Here is a 15,133-nt window from a genome sequence, read left to right on the forward strand (position 1 = left end):
CTAGTGGTGTCAACTGCTCCTTAGTGAGGACCTTGCTAGTGTCGGTTCCATCTGGGATATGTCTGATATGCCTGTTGTGCTTTGACATCAATACTTCTACAGAAAATTGTATTCCCCCCCCTCCCCCCCCTATCATCACCTCTTATTGCTAGTTATTTACTGTAAAAAAAATGTATAACTAAACTAGAATTCTTCGTGGTTTGGCAGACTACACTCGATTAAGATGAATGTGTTACCGAGGTTGTTGTATCTTTGTGCCACTGGTCAGACATGACCTTCAATTGTTTAAAAACAAGGTTCTTAAATTTGTATGGGGAGATAAAAGGCCTAGGGTGAATAAAAGTACGATGTACACTCCAAAGTGTAAAGGGGGACTTGGGCTGCCTGATTTACAGAAATATTTCTATGTGGCCCAGTTGGTCCATCTTACTAGGTTTCACTCCCAACAATCACAAGCCATATGGATGACTATGGAATCCTATTTCTGTCGGCCGGATCTAATATCTCATTTAATGTGGCTCCCAATGAAAGATAGACTGGTCATTTTATGTCCTACCCTTTCGTTCTCCCTAGAAGTCTGGGATAGACTCTCCAGAACACAAAATTTTAAGTCTCCCCATACTCCGTTAGCACAGCTTTTGAAAAATAGGGACTTCACCCCGGGCCTTTCTCCTCTAGCTTTCGAGTGGTGGACAAATAGAGGCCTCATACGCATAGCAGATCTGTGCGATCATAGGGGCGTGTTATCTGAGCAATTTTTTTGTAGACAAATACCAAATGCCATCCACCGAACGCTTTAGGTATATTCAAATGAGCCACTTTTTATGAACCATAGCTCGTAAGGGCGACATACTAACGTTAACATCTATGGAACATTTATGTAGCCAATATGACAAAATTCGAGGTCACATTTTAGCCATTTATATGATTTTGATGTATGTTCCAAAAAAATTTTGTTTTATGCTTCAATGGGAAAGAGATCTTCAAGTCACTCTTGACCTTGAAGAATGGCTTAAGATATCGGAGGCTGCCTCTCGATCGCTTATTAATACTTATATTATAGAGGCTAACTATAAGGTTTTACTACGATGGTATATGGTACCGGTCAGGTTGGCCACTTTTGTTCCTGGTGCCTCCCCAAAGTGTTTTAGAGGCTGTGGCCAGGAGGGTTCCACCTATCACATCTGGTGGACCTGTCCGGAGTCGGGAGATTTTGGATCAGGGTGTATAATCTTATTTATTACCCTTATCCAGGTAAAAAAAAGTTGGCAAAACATGCGCTGCTGGGTGGCGAGGTGCTGGAGGCCTCCTGGTCCCAAAGGCGGCTTCTTACATTTATCTTTATTTCGGCTAAAATATCTATAGCCAGGCACTGGAGGTCTGCTGCCCTGCCATTCGATCAGCTGAGGCATAAACTGTTGTGGCTCATGTTAAATGAGAGGCTAGCGGCCATGGTACAAGACAAAATGAAACAATTTCATAAAGTATGGGACCCTTGGATTGGATATCTAACGACCCCAGGTAACCTTACATTCTGGGGATAGCTCTTCTGATTATGGCGCCGTAGCTCCCTTCCTCTTGCATCTCTTTCGTCTTCCCCTTTCTTTCCTCTTTACCTTTTCTTTTTACTTTTTGTATTGTTTTTTTTTTTTTTTTTTTACTTGCCAGATTTCAACCCTGGCATTGTTGGCTTTTGATGTTTTTTTTTTTTTATCCTCGGTGTACCATTGCTGAGTTGGGTGGATAGGGGAGGCTTCCGGCGCTGAGGAAGGAGCCTGACTCCCCCGGAGAGTTTGTTGGGGAGCTGGTTCGCCCGAGTGGGAAGCAAATACATTACAGTTTTAGACCGTGGGAAACCCTTGGGTTGCGGGCATGGCGGATTGGATTACAGGTCTGATGCTTACAACTTTTGTCAGGAATAACAAGTGATCCATGAAAGCTGAATGCTATATGGGGTGAATCTGTCAGGCCCTTAAGGATATGTAATGTTTGACTTCCTAACTGTGTTGTATACTATGCAATGTAAAGCCGAGAAATTTCAATAAACGATATTGAAACGTAAACTAGAATTCTTGATGGGACTACCTGACCCCCCAGCAGCTGCCCTGTACTTTGTCTACCTTGATTTGTTTTTGGCTGTGAGATTATACTCCACATTATATGTCATTCTGATGCTACTGAAGAAGCGCAGGGCGCGTAACATGTAGAGCCAAGAAAAATTCTACCTTGCTTCCCTGTAATATAACCACACTCTTGGATCTACTACTACAATGGAATGATTTCTTTATCTTCTAGTTTCCATGTAGTTGTTAATCTAGTATCTGATTCATGAATGTGGATTTTAATATAGATTCTCTGTTTATAATAAAGGTACTGGTATATTTTTGTACAAATTGTTTGGTTGTGCCTAAAAAGTCCAAGCCTCTTGAATTTTTTCCCTAGAAAATCGATGTAGTTTTATTGAAATGAAAATTTTTCAGTGATTCATTGCAGCCAAACTGAGTAATTAAAACTTTTAGAATGCTCTTTCTTTGCAACCTCATTTCCTTAACTAAACCGTTCTGCACACATTTTCAGAATACTCATGAATAGTTTTCATTTCGCTTAAAACTAAACTGCATGAATTAGAGAAAATCTACCCTGGCATTGGAACTCCTCCACACTGCAAGGGTTAAATGCTCATTTGGTATGTCAGGACTTTTATGTCCTCTTATGTTGTAAGTGTTACCTAACAATTGTAGATTTGGTTTTCCATTATAGATGTTACAGTATAACATTATTTTTCCCATGTTTTGGCAGATGAGTCTACTACAGGATCACTTCCCCTAGTCAGTGCCTCAATGTTTACACCTCTCACTGCTGCTGAAATGGGGCCATTCCTTAAGAGGATCTCCCGTAGTCATACAGTAGAAGGTAAGATCTTGTTTTTCTGCCTCTTCTGAAAGGTTCTGCAGGAAACTGACTCTATTCACTTATTCACTTGATAGCTCTGCTTGTGATGTTGGTCTCCTTCATATAGCATTTTTTTTAATTATGTTCTGGATTTTAAACTGAGACCACACTCGTTGAAAGCATATGATCTCTCTGGGCCAGACGTAGATAACCTTCTGATTATTTTTCAGCGCTTTTTTTATAAAAATAAAAAAAATGCCACCCTATATCTTATAAAAAAAAAACACTCACCAGTTATCTAAGAAGGTAAAAAAAAATCCTCTGATTGTTTTGTATCTCCACTCATATGCGGTCGCCCACAAAGTATGACCACTAAAGAGATAGGTGCACCACATTTGGTGCAGTATATGTCAGTGTTTTCAACAACCTAAGTAACTTATAGAAATGAACATGAACTTTCATTTACAGAAATGGAGTAACCAGTGGCTTTGTATGCTCATTATGAGTCAGCAGTTGGAACTTTATGCTTGTTTTTATTTATTTTTCTCTATCTACTTACCTGCATTGTTGGAAATAGCTTTTTTTTACAGAATTTAATAGCCCAAGGTGACATGTACGCACACAACTGAATGGGTCAAAGCAGTGTCCGCTTCCCTCTTTACTCCTGTCTACTGTGCTACTTCTATGGAGGATCTTTGAGAATTCTTTGACATGTTTTCTTTTTTTTTTCTTTTGTATACTGTATACACAAATATAGTAGAAACATATGCAAAACATAAATGTAAAAACTCAAACTTTAACGAATTTTTAAAATAATAACCTGAAAATATATAATTTAAATTCCAAAAAAGGTGGGAATGCAATGATCTTCAAATCATATAAATCCACATTTTATTCACAATAAATAGAAAACATACCAAATGTTTAAACTGAAAAAAATTACTATTTTAAGGGAAATATAAAGGTCATTTTGAAATAGATGGCAGCAAAGCATCTCAAAAAAGTTGGGACAGGCATGTTTAGTATCCCCTCTTCTTTTAACAACACTTCTGGGAACTGAGGAGACTGGTTTATGCAGTTTTGGAAGAGGAATGTTGTCACTTTATTGCCTGATATAGAATTATAACTGCTCAACAGTCCTGGGTCGTCTTTGTCATATTTTTGTTTCACGATGCACCAAATATTTTCAATTGGTGAAAGGTCTGGACTGAAGGCAGGCCAGATAAGACCTGGACTCTTCTATGACGCCATGCTCTGGTCATAGATGCTGTATACGGTTTATCATTGTCCTGATGAAATATGCAAGGCCTTTCCTGAAAAAGATGTCATCTGGATGGGAGGATATGCTGCTCCAAAACCCAGATACATCTTTTAGCTTTGGTGCCCATTCCATACGCAGCCATGAACCCCCATACCAGAGAATGCAGGCTTTTGAACTGAACACTAAAAGAAAGACGGAAGGTTCCTCTCTTTAGTCCAGAGGAAGCAGAGCCCATGGTAGCTAAAAACAATGTAAAATTTTGATTCGTCTGATCCTTAAATGATCTTTGGCCCAGAGAAGACAGCAGCATTTTTGGATCGTGTTCAGACCTGGCTTATTTGCATGATAGCGCTTTAACTTGCATGTTTGGATAGCATGGAGATCTGTGTTCAGACAGTGATTTTTGGAAATATTCCTAAGCCCATGCAGAGCTGCCCATCACAAAAAAAGGGTTATCTGTTTTTAATGCAATGCCATCTGAGGGCCCAAAAATCATGGGCATCCAATATTGTGTTTCGCCTTGTCCCTTTACACAAAGAGATTTCTCCAGATTCTCAGAATGTTTTGATGATAATATGTACTGTAGATGATGATATATTTAAAGTCTTTGTAATTTTACTTTGCGGATTTTTTATCCTGAAACTGTTTGACAATTTTTAGACACAGCTTTTCCCAGATTGGTGAGCCTCTGTCTATCTTTACTTTTGAGATGCTCTGACTCTCTAAGATGCTCTTTTTATACCCATGTTACTGACTGGTTGCCAATTAATCGAATTACTTGCAAAATGTTCTTCCAGCCCTTACTTAGTATCACTTACTTTGCCAGCTTTTTGTTGCCCTGTCACAGCTTTTTTGAGATGTTGCCATCAATTTAAAGAATACCTTTTTTTTTCCTTAAAAGTGTTACACTTTCTTATTTTAAACACTTAAAGCGGTTGTAAACCGCATATATAATTTTTTTTTTTTTTTTACCTGTAAGGCAAAATGCATAATCAGCTAGTATGCACCGCATAATAGCTGATTATGAAATACTTACCTCAAAACGAGGTGAACGACACTTACCTGGTTCACGCCGAGCGAGATGTCATCTTGCTCCGGCGTGTCTTCCGGGTATCGCCGCTCCAGCGCTGTGATTGGCTGGAGCGGCGCCGCTCCAGCGCTGTGATTGGCTGGAGCGGCGATGACGTCACTCCCGCGCATGCGCGCGGGAGATTTAAAATCGGCAAGGTCCGGCGGCTGCCGGATCTTCCGCCGTGGATCCCTCCTGCGCATGCGCCGCCCGCATTGCGAGGGGAATATCTCCTAAACCGTACAGGTTTAGGAGATATTCTTTTTACCTACAGGTAAGCCTTGTTATAGGCTTACCTGTAGGTAAAAGTGCAAATTTAAGGTTTACAACCACTTTAATATGGTTACTATTTTCTATTGTGAATAAAATATGAGTTATGAGATTTGGAAATGGTAGCACTCTGTTTTTATGTAGATCTTACACCGAGTCCCAACTTTATTGAAATTTGGGATGTAGTTTCCTTTTCTAGAAGCTTGTGGAGCTTATTCTGTGAAACATTTTTGATAATTCTACCCGTTCCCCCATTACACACTCGTGTGTCTCCTTTCAGAAGCGCAAAATGAACTGTCATTTTATCTCGTGTAAATTGATGTAAACTTGAGTGCGAAACTGCCTAGAACTCCTTCAGTATGTGTAAAACAAAACGCCCAAAGGGCATAGAAAAAATACGCTTCCTCCAGATAGCTTGATTAAATAGCTTTCATAATCGACTGAATATTCTGCATACTTAGTTTTCATTGTTGCCAGTAGACAATATTATATTAGGATGTAGAAACCTAATTATGGATCAGAACTGGCTTGTTTATATTCTTGTTTCCTGTGACACAGACCACCACAAAGGCAAGTTCAGTGATATGTGATTTCTTATTGTTGCCCACAGGCAAGAAATATCTTCTGATGATCCAAAACCTTAAGATATCAGCAGCGGTCTCTATTTATTAGAACAAACTATAGAAAGAGCCAAATGTAATTAAAGAAATCCCAGGAGAGATGTGAAAAGTCACATCTTAAATTTGTTTGAGGCGCATGTCAGCTCTTTTTCTGTTTCTTATATATCTCTGTTACAACGCTGTTAATTTTGTTGTGTCCATCCCAGAGCTTTGACTGCAATCCGATCAGTTCTTGAAAGCCCAAGAATTGCCTGGGGCCTAGAACAACATGCAGAGCTGGCAGCTGGGCCCCTTCTCCGGGGTCCATGGTAACCTGTCATCGCACTTCATTTTCTCTGCAAAATGAATTGCTTGATTGAAAGACATTGTTTTATCCCAGCCTCTTGATTGTGTCATGCTGACCCAGCTTCTCTCCAGACTCAGCCTGTGATGGATTTAAGTTGATGTCTGCTGGACTTGTTTCCTTTTCTTCCAGATATCCTGCAGGTCCTGAGCGACATAGATGAAATGTCAGTGCGTAGGCCTGAAATCCTCTCTTTCTTTGCTGTGAGTATGCCAAGACTGCATCTTTTAAAGGTGATCCACCGGTTGCCAGCTTTATAGACTAAAACCAATCCTCAGGTTTCATAAAATTCTTAAGTTTTAAAAGGTTGAGTGCTTGCTTTGCCCGCACAGGTCAGTATAACTGAATATTAACTACTTCCAGACTGTCAACCGCACATGTACTGCATCAGGGGGACTGGCTGCGCAAAAGAACGTACCCTTACATTGTTCAACTTCGGTGTCTGGGGGTGATTGGACACAGTGGGAGCCAATCAGCGGGTCTGATGACCGCCCGCCACCTGCGATCGTTTGGAAGAGAGACATAATGGTGGTCTGTAAGCAAGGCAGACCATCGTGCTGTCAGACAGGAAGAGAGAGATCTTTTGTTCCTACTAATCAAGAACACAGAGTCGGTCCATTCCCCACACACAAAGCATTTCCTAGGAGCACACTTAACCCTTTGATTGTCCCTGATGTTAAGCACTTGCCTGCCGGTGTCATTTATACAATGACAGTGCTTTTTTTTTTTGCACTGATCACTGTATTTGTGTCACTTAGTTTGCGATTTTTCCGCTGCAATGTTGCAGTCCCGCTAAAAATGCCATAAATATATCCCATAGTTTGTAGATGCAATAACTTTTGCAGAAACCAATCAATATATGCCGATTGTGATTTTCTTTTACCAAAAATATGTAGCAGAATACATATTGGCCTAAATTGTTGAAGAAATTTCGTTTTTTTTTTACATATTTTTATTTGTTATAGCAGAAAGTAAAAAATAATGTTTTTTTTTTTTTTTCAAAATTGTCGTTCTTTTTTTGTATATAGCTCAAAAAATAAAACCAGCAGAGGTGATCAAATACCACCAAAAGAAAGCTCTATTTGGGGGGAAAAATTTTGTTTGGGTACAACATCGCACGGCCATTAAAAAATGCAGTGCCGTATTGCAAAACTGACCTGGTCATTAAGGGGGTAAAACCATCCAGGGCTGAATTGGTTAAAGTGATTTTTCCATTTGCTATGAAAAAACTGATGGCAACTAGGACCAATCTTCATAGCAGCTCAGAGTGATCTCAGCATTCAGCCTTCTTGTGTCAAAACAGTATCTCACCTTTGGGTTAAACTGGATGGACTTTTTTTGTGTTTGTTTAACCAGATTAAAGTGTTACTAAACCCAGGACCCCTGCATTCACTATACCTGGTCTCCCACAGAACATGGAAATTATTTTAGTAAATATAAACAGCTAAATACCTTTTCTCATCAGCAGTATATAGCAGTCTTGTGACTTCTTTCAGTGTCTGGTTAAAGCTTTTAGGGCGAGGTTTCATTCTACTCTGACTGTCCTATGAGGCTGCAGGACTCCTGACCTTTTGTCTGGACAGTGCTGATTGACCCTGTGCCGAGCACATGCGCCCTCCCAAGAAAAAAAAGCTCTCTAGCAATACACACCAAACTGAGCATGTGCAGAGTGACTCCAAAGGCGGTGTCTTATCAGGAGATTTGGGACAGTGAAAGAAGGGGAGGATCAGATAAGACGGGATCAAATAGCCTTTTTACACAATGCAGAGCATTAACCCCTTAGGTTCCACACTGAGTAGAACAAGCATGCATTACTGCATATACAGACTGATTTTCTTTTTGTGAGTTTAGTAACAATGTAACTATGTAATAATCTTGGAGATAAGTAATAACCTAAAGCATGGGTGCTCAATTTGTGGCCCTCCATCTGTTACAGAACTACAAGTCCCATCAGCCCTCTGCTTTTGGGAATCATGCTTGTAATTGTCAGCGGTTTGCAATGCCTCATGGGACTTGTAGTTCGGTAACAGCTGGAGGGCCACAGGTTGAGCACCCATGACCTAAAGAAATATGGTCTTTGCTGAGATTTCATGACTGAGGTTTACAATCACTTTAAGCTAGCCATAGAAAGGGTTAAGCTTTCCTTAGTCCCTGCAAAAGCACCTGAAATTCTGGTCTGTTGACTCCACCTGGTTTGATCATCAGTTCGGGGGTGTAATGCAGGTCTCCTGCAGAATGTCAGTGTAAGGGCTCTTTCACACGGAGCGGACCATTTCTGGGTCCGCTCCGTGTGTCTCCGTTGGCTCAGCGGGGATCCCCGCTGAGCTGTCGGCGGATAGGGCGGTCCCCGCACACAGTGCAGGGACCGCCCTGTCTTAGCTCCGCTCTGCCCTATGGGGAACCGGATGCAGACGGACCGTCTGTCCGTCTGCATCCGTTCCGTTCCGCCGGACAGAAGAAAAATAGGGTTTTCTTCCGTCCGATAACCGGATCCCAACGGACGCGGACGTATTACAAGTCTGTTAACGGACTTGTAATAACGGACAGGCGGAGCGGACGTCTGAAAGGGGCCTTAGAATGCTTTCACACTTTTAGCGGCACTTTACCGTTGTTTTGCAGGCTTTTCGGGCACTAGCAGGGTGCTTTTAACCCACACTAGCGGCAGAAAAAGGATTAAAAGCGCTGCTACAGCAGCACTTTGCAGGCGGTTCGGCAGCACTGCCCATTGATTTCAGGAGCGGTGTATTCACTGCTCCTAAAGCGCTGCAAAGAAGCTGCTGGTAGAACTTTTTTTTGACACTCTGCCAGCGCAGCGCCCCAGTGTGAAAGCACTTGGGCTTTCACACTGGGATTGCAGCTGAGGCTTTTTTCAGGTGCTTTACAGGCGCTATTTTTACCCTTCGTGTAAGACCGCTTAAAAACGCCTCCAGTGTGAAAGGGGTCTAAGGAAAACAGTGAGGGCTACAATACAGTGACATTATCAAATCTTCTGAGACTAGCAGTGCCTTATATAATCTCACACTCCAGATATACAGCTTTCAGGCTACAGGCAAGGAAAGTTCATTGTCATTCAAGAAGAATTTAAACAAATTTAAAGTACTGCATATGAGCATTTAACCTTTCTAGGTGTTGCTTTTATTGTGCACTTTTTTAGTTCAAATCCACCTTACATCTTGAGTGAATTGTAAGGTGGGTTGCATTTTAAAACTTCAGCTTTAGGCAGCTTTTTCATTTTTAACATAATTTTTTTTTTTTTTTTGCCGATTCTTTTTATATTTGACTTTCTAGAATGAACTTCAAACTGTTAGAGGAACTGCCTTTGAAGTGAGCAGCCTGTAATTGTTTAAACCTCCCTTTATTGGTCCTGGACTCTGGGCCTCACATTCACACTGCGGGGAATACATCCATCTTGTGGAGTCCTTGTAGAATGTAACAAGGGAACAGTGTGAGGAGCTGCGAGTCTGTGATCCTGTGAACTCAGTGTGGGGGAGAATCAATGATGCACACAGTGAACTCTTCTGATTGAAGATGTAGTGAGGGTAATGCGCTTGTTCCTCTTTGTTTTCACAGAGCGATTTTCAGAGGCTCATGAGCTCCACAGAGGAATTGTGTCGAAATCTGGCCTTCACCCTGGCCCTGCGCTCCATTCAGTGTAATCCCAGGTGAGTGAGACAGATATGCTTTGTTATACATGTGTTTAGTTCAACATTCAGGTTGTCACGGGTCTCTTGTATAGTAGAGGATTCTTTTGAAATTGTGTGCATCTTCTATTGCTAAATAATCCACAGTTGTGCTTATTAAAGCTGAATGTTTTTTTGGGCTACAGCTTCAGTCACATAACTTGCCTGTAAAGAGTGTATCCCATGTCCTTTTAAATGCACATTAGTTACATTTTGTCTTCAGTAATGGTAGGTCCTCTTTACAGTGCTATACTTTAGAGCTGTGTGGGTTACTTGCCTCAGTTCTAAGGCCTGGTTCACACTATTGCGGCTGTATGAGCCACATTTTGTGTGGGCACAGCAGCCCATTCACCTGAATGGGCTGCTGTAACCGTGTTTCATGCAGGAAAACAGATCCGGCTTAATTTTTAAAATGCAGCCGCAGGGAAATCGCATGTTTTTTTTGTTTTTTTGCAACGTGCAATTTCCCTTAGATGTGTGGGGGTTCCATTAGGAATGAATGGCAGCCCTGCACTTTTTTAAGGAGCAGTACAATTTGACTACGGGTGGTTACAGGTGTCGGAACAGGTGCGATACCTGCAGTAGAGTGAATCAGGCTTAACATAGCAGTGCATTGTAGAAGTCCCGATGGCCGCCCACCCCTTTCTGTCCTCTCTTTTATTCATAATAGTCATTGCATTGTATTCACCATATTCAATACACACTGTGAATGTCGGAGAGGTAGATAAATGACAGGCTCCTCCCCTTCATTTAGAAAACAAGCTGCATTTAGTAAAAACAATACAAGGACTTGTATGAATGGAGAAGAAGACAGAAAGGGGGAGGGCAGCCGCTGGGACTTTTACAATTTAGTGTAGAGCAAAGGTGATGTCACCGCTTTGCTCCTGCTGTGAGCCTTTAGGCTTGGCTGTGCCTTCTAGTATGTCCACATAGGCCAGAAGGTGATGGATAAAAGGTGTGATTCCATCATGTGGCAGGGACCTCTGATAGAGTATCTACAGGAAGAGACATAGGGTTTTGAGTTCTCACCACACATTGCACTGGTCCTGCATAGATTGACTCGCACAAAAATCGATCATATGAATAGCTAGCTAAAAATGGTATTTTCACAGTTTTTATGAAAAAAAAAATCTAAAACAGCTTGTTAGAGTGTTTCTAAACCCAAGAACAGAGTTTTCTGTATGGCAGTTTACCAGTCTGATGTGTTGGCTGTAGATTTCTTTATTTAGACTTTTTCCTGTATTTCCAGCTGGTGATCCTGCCAGTAACACATTTCATGACTTAGGGTGATAACGTTCACTCACAGTATTTATTGAGGTGCAGTGTTTACACCCTAGGGCAGGACTACAGATAACCTCTAAACATTGTTAGGGTTTACTTACACTTTTTAGGACAAAGTAGCAAGGTCACCCTACCGAACCCTTAACTGTGTCATGCTAAAGAAGGATGCCCACACTATTCCACATGTACCTAACTTTTGGAGGGATGGGGACTTTTGTTTAAAACACAAAACTGTTACTGATTGATCTTTGTGGCTTTTTCAGCATTGCTGCCGACTTTCTCCCTACCTTTATGTACTGCCTTGGCAGTAGAGACTCTGAAGTGGTACAAACGGCACTGAATAACCTGGCGGGGTACATACTACTATGCCAAGGTAAGAGCTAAACACCCTGTTTTCATTCATGTTATTTTACACACAAAATAAAAGGAGTTCAGTCCAAGGACCAACTATATATGGTGACTGCAGTCTTATTGCTTTAAACAAGTAAAAAGGCGCATTGCTCAGATACCTCAAATATACTCATGTGTGGTCCATAATAGTCCAAAGGGCAGATATCAAGGAAGAGAGATTAGGTGAGTCTGTCAGGGCTGCCACCAGAGGAGGCTAGAAGCAAATTCCAGTAGAGCTAGGAGAGAAACAAAGAGAGGGCGCCTCTGAGAATATATCAAAAATACTTTTTTGAGAACAACAATATCCACTCACATGGAAGTAAAATACGTTGGGTGCATCACTGGGATGAGCAGGAGGAACTACAAGTAGCAGCAAGTCCTTTTCGCTGGCAGGAAGCAGCCACATCTAATCCCAAGGATGTAGAAGGCAGTGAGCAGTCAGTTCCTTGCAGAGTAGGGATGAGCTCCGGCGTGTTTGCACACTACACCACTACACGTGCAGAGCCCGCCAGGAAGTCGGCACGGTGCTGCGCTAATCACAGGTAGGGAGACATTGTCCCGATGCACGGCTGCAGAGATCGGGAAATGTCTCACTGCCTGTGATTAGCGCAGCACAGTGCCGACTTCCTGGCGGGCTCTGCATGGGGAGTGTGCAAACATGCTGTTCCCTATTGCAGAGTTATACCGCTATTCTCGTCTGGTCACTTCAAAGATGGAGTAAGGCCGTGCAGTGTGGGAGCCATAACGAGGCTTGGATCGCAAGAATGATGACGTCACTATAGTAGTGCGATGCATTTCCGAGCGCGCATGCTAAGATGGTACGGTAGCTGCGCTCCTTTGTTAAGCATGATAGACAGGGTAGAAGGATGATGTTATTATGTAGTGAATGAAAGGGCGGGGATGGGGGCGGGATCAATCGGTGATACAATACTATAATAGTACTGGCAGATGGTGGGGAAATCAAGCAATATATTAGCAATTGATCATTTTTACTCTCTCTCAGATTTGTATTTAATTCTAATAACAGATTAATACGCTAATGGTAAATAATATTAAAAACTACAGGGAAATTGATAATTCTAAACAGATAACTGAAAATAGTAAAAACAACTGGAAACAAAAAAACATTGATGCTTATACAGTAGCAAGTACATGTTATGAGATTTTGGATATACTAAGAGCATATTGTATATATCTCACCTATATGTATGATATGTAATTGATGCATAGGCGCACACATATAATTATATAGTGAGTCTGTTTAAATCGAAAAAAAGCAGCAATTTAGTAAAATAAATATTTCTATAATAATAATAAAACATAAATACTTTAGATAAAATAGTATAAAAAAACAAAAAATTTGGAAACACTGTGCTGAAATATATAAAAATAATTTAAATAATTTAGCTGCCAGTACCAAAAAATTGTGGATACAAAATCTAAAAGATGTGTTAAATAATAGGTACAGCGCTAGAAAATATGATGAAAAAAAAAATAACAATGATAAGGCTAAAATAACCCCAATAATGAGGTTAATAAATTAATATATATCTGAATATGACCAGATAAAATAATTAATATGTCACATATTAATTATTTTATCTTGTCATATTCAGATATTTATTAACCTCATTATTATTGTAAACACCAAGTGTAAAAAATAGGCTTGGTTAAGTTACTCAATGAGATGAGAGGAATGTCAATGAGTTGGGACACTCTGTTAAGTTTGTGATCACACAACTTAAGAAAGATTATGTATCTTCAGCTCAGCTTTGGGGCATCAACAGAGGTTGTAGTGTGATCATTTGGATATGGTGCACTATAGCTGTATTTGTACTTTACTTCTCTGGGATGTGGTGATATACACTATATTACCAAAAGTATTGTGACACCTGCCTTTACACGAGCATGAACTTTAATGGCGTTTTAGTCCGTAGGGGTCATTGAGTTGGCCCACACTTTGCAGTTGTAACGGCTTCAACTCTTCTGGGAAGGCTGTCCGCAAGGTTTAGGAGTGTCTATGGGAATGTTTGACCATTCTTCCAGAAGCGCATTCGTGAGGTCAGGCACTGATGTGGACGAGAAGGCCTGGCTCGCAGTCTCCACATTTATTCATCTCAAAGGTGTTCTATCAGGTTGAGGTCAGGACACTGTGCAGGCCAGTCAATTTCCTCCACCCCACTCACTTATTCATGTCTTTTATGGATCTTGCTTTGTGCACTAATCCAAATAATTTGGTGGAGGGGGGATTATGGCGTGGGGTTGTTTTTTAGGAGTTTGGCTTGGCCCCTTTGGTTCCAGTGGATGGAACTCTTAAGGTGTCAGCATACCAAGACATTTTAGACAATTTCATGCTCCTAACTTTTTGGGAACCGTTTGGGGATGGCCACTTCCTGTTCCAACATTAGTGCACAAAGCAAGGTCCACTCAGATTTTCCACCTGCCATTTTACATCTAGTCTGAGTATTGTAATTTTGAAATTCAAACCATTGCCATATTTCAGTCCTATTTGTTTTATTTATTTGGTTTAGCAGTGTTCTTCTAATGTTATAACTCTTGTACTGCATCTCCTTGCAGAGCACGCGGCTGTACTTCTACACAGAGCTTTCCTAGTGGGAATTTATGGGCAGATGGACACCAGCCCTCAGATCTCTGAAGCTTTGAAGGTCCTTCACATGGAGGCTATAGTTCGAGAGAATCGCGAGTGACGAAAATTGATTTTTTTATTTTTATTTCAGAGAAACTTGTAGAAATGTTGACTTAGATATTGTTGTTGTTTCAATTAATTATTTTTTAATAAAACAAAGCATTGACTTAAACTTCTTATTATTTTCTTATGTCCGAATGCACGTAACACAACTTTCCCACAACCAAGACTGAAAGAAATAGGAAACACAAGAATTCCTTCGTTGGTATAGTGGAAACAGGCGTTGAAAAAGAAAGAAATCCCAGGATGGTTACAAGAAAGGGATTCTTATGTTACCATAGACAATAGAATACAATGCAGACCTCGGGTCATCCTTGTGGTGATTTCCTGGCTTCAACCTGACCATAGCAGGAAATTTGTGAAACCCACACGGTTTGATATTTTCAGCTCGGCTCCAAAGACTGCCCAATGTGCTTTTTTTCTATTACAGCCAATTAAGCAGAGATGCTAATGTGCAAGCTGCAGGCTCTGAGTTTTTCAAAAATTATTCCAGGTCCTAGAAGTTTCTGGTGTCCAGGGAATACCCCTGGATACTATTACACCACAAATAATATATCTAGCATAAATCTTGTGGAAAGTATGACAACAGAACTGTCTCAGGATGCCAACACTCACAGCAC

The 15,133-nt window shown here is 40.9% G+C and overlaps 1 protein-coding gene across 1 annotated transcript in view; it reads left to right on the forward strand.

The window, feature by feature from the left end:
* INTS1 (integrator complex subunit 1) overlaps positions 1-14,625 on the forward strand; it is a 173,740-nt gene extending 159,115 nt beyond the window's left edge. Inside the window, 5 exon segments of the mRNA XM_040356702.1 lie at positions 2,800-2,913; positions 6,588-6,658; positions 10,026-10,117; positions 11,680-11,789; positions 14,384-14,625. Coding sequence (XP_040212636.1) covers positions 2,800-2,913; positions 6,588-6,658; positions 10,026-10,117; positions 11,680-11,789; positions 14,384-14,514 — 518 coding nt within the window. The 3' untranslated portion in view covers positions 14,515-14,625.
* The last annotated feature ends 508 nt before the right edge of the window (positions 14,626-15,133 follow it).

The sequence above is a fragment of the Rana temporaria genome, chromosome 6 (assembly GCF_905171775.1).
Source record: "Rana temporaria chromosome 6, aRanTem1.1, whole genome shotgun sequence".
NCBI classification, from domain to species: Eukaryota; Metazoa; Chordata; class Amphibia; order Anura; family Ranidae; genus Rana; species Rana temporaria.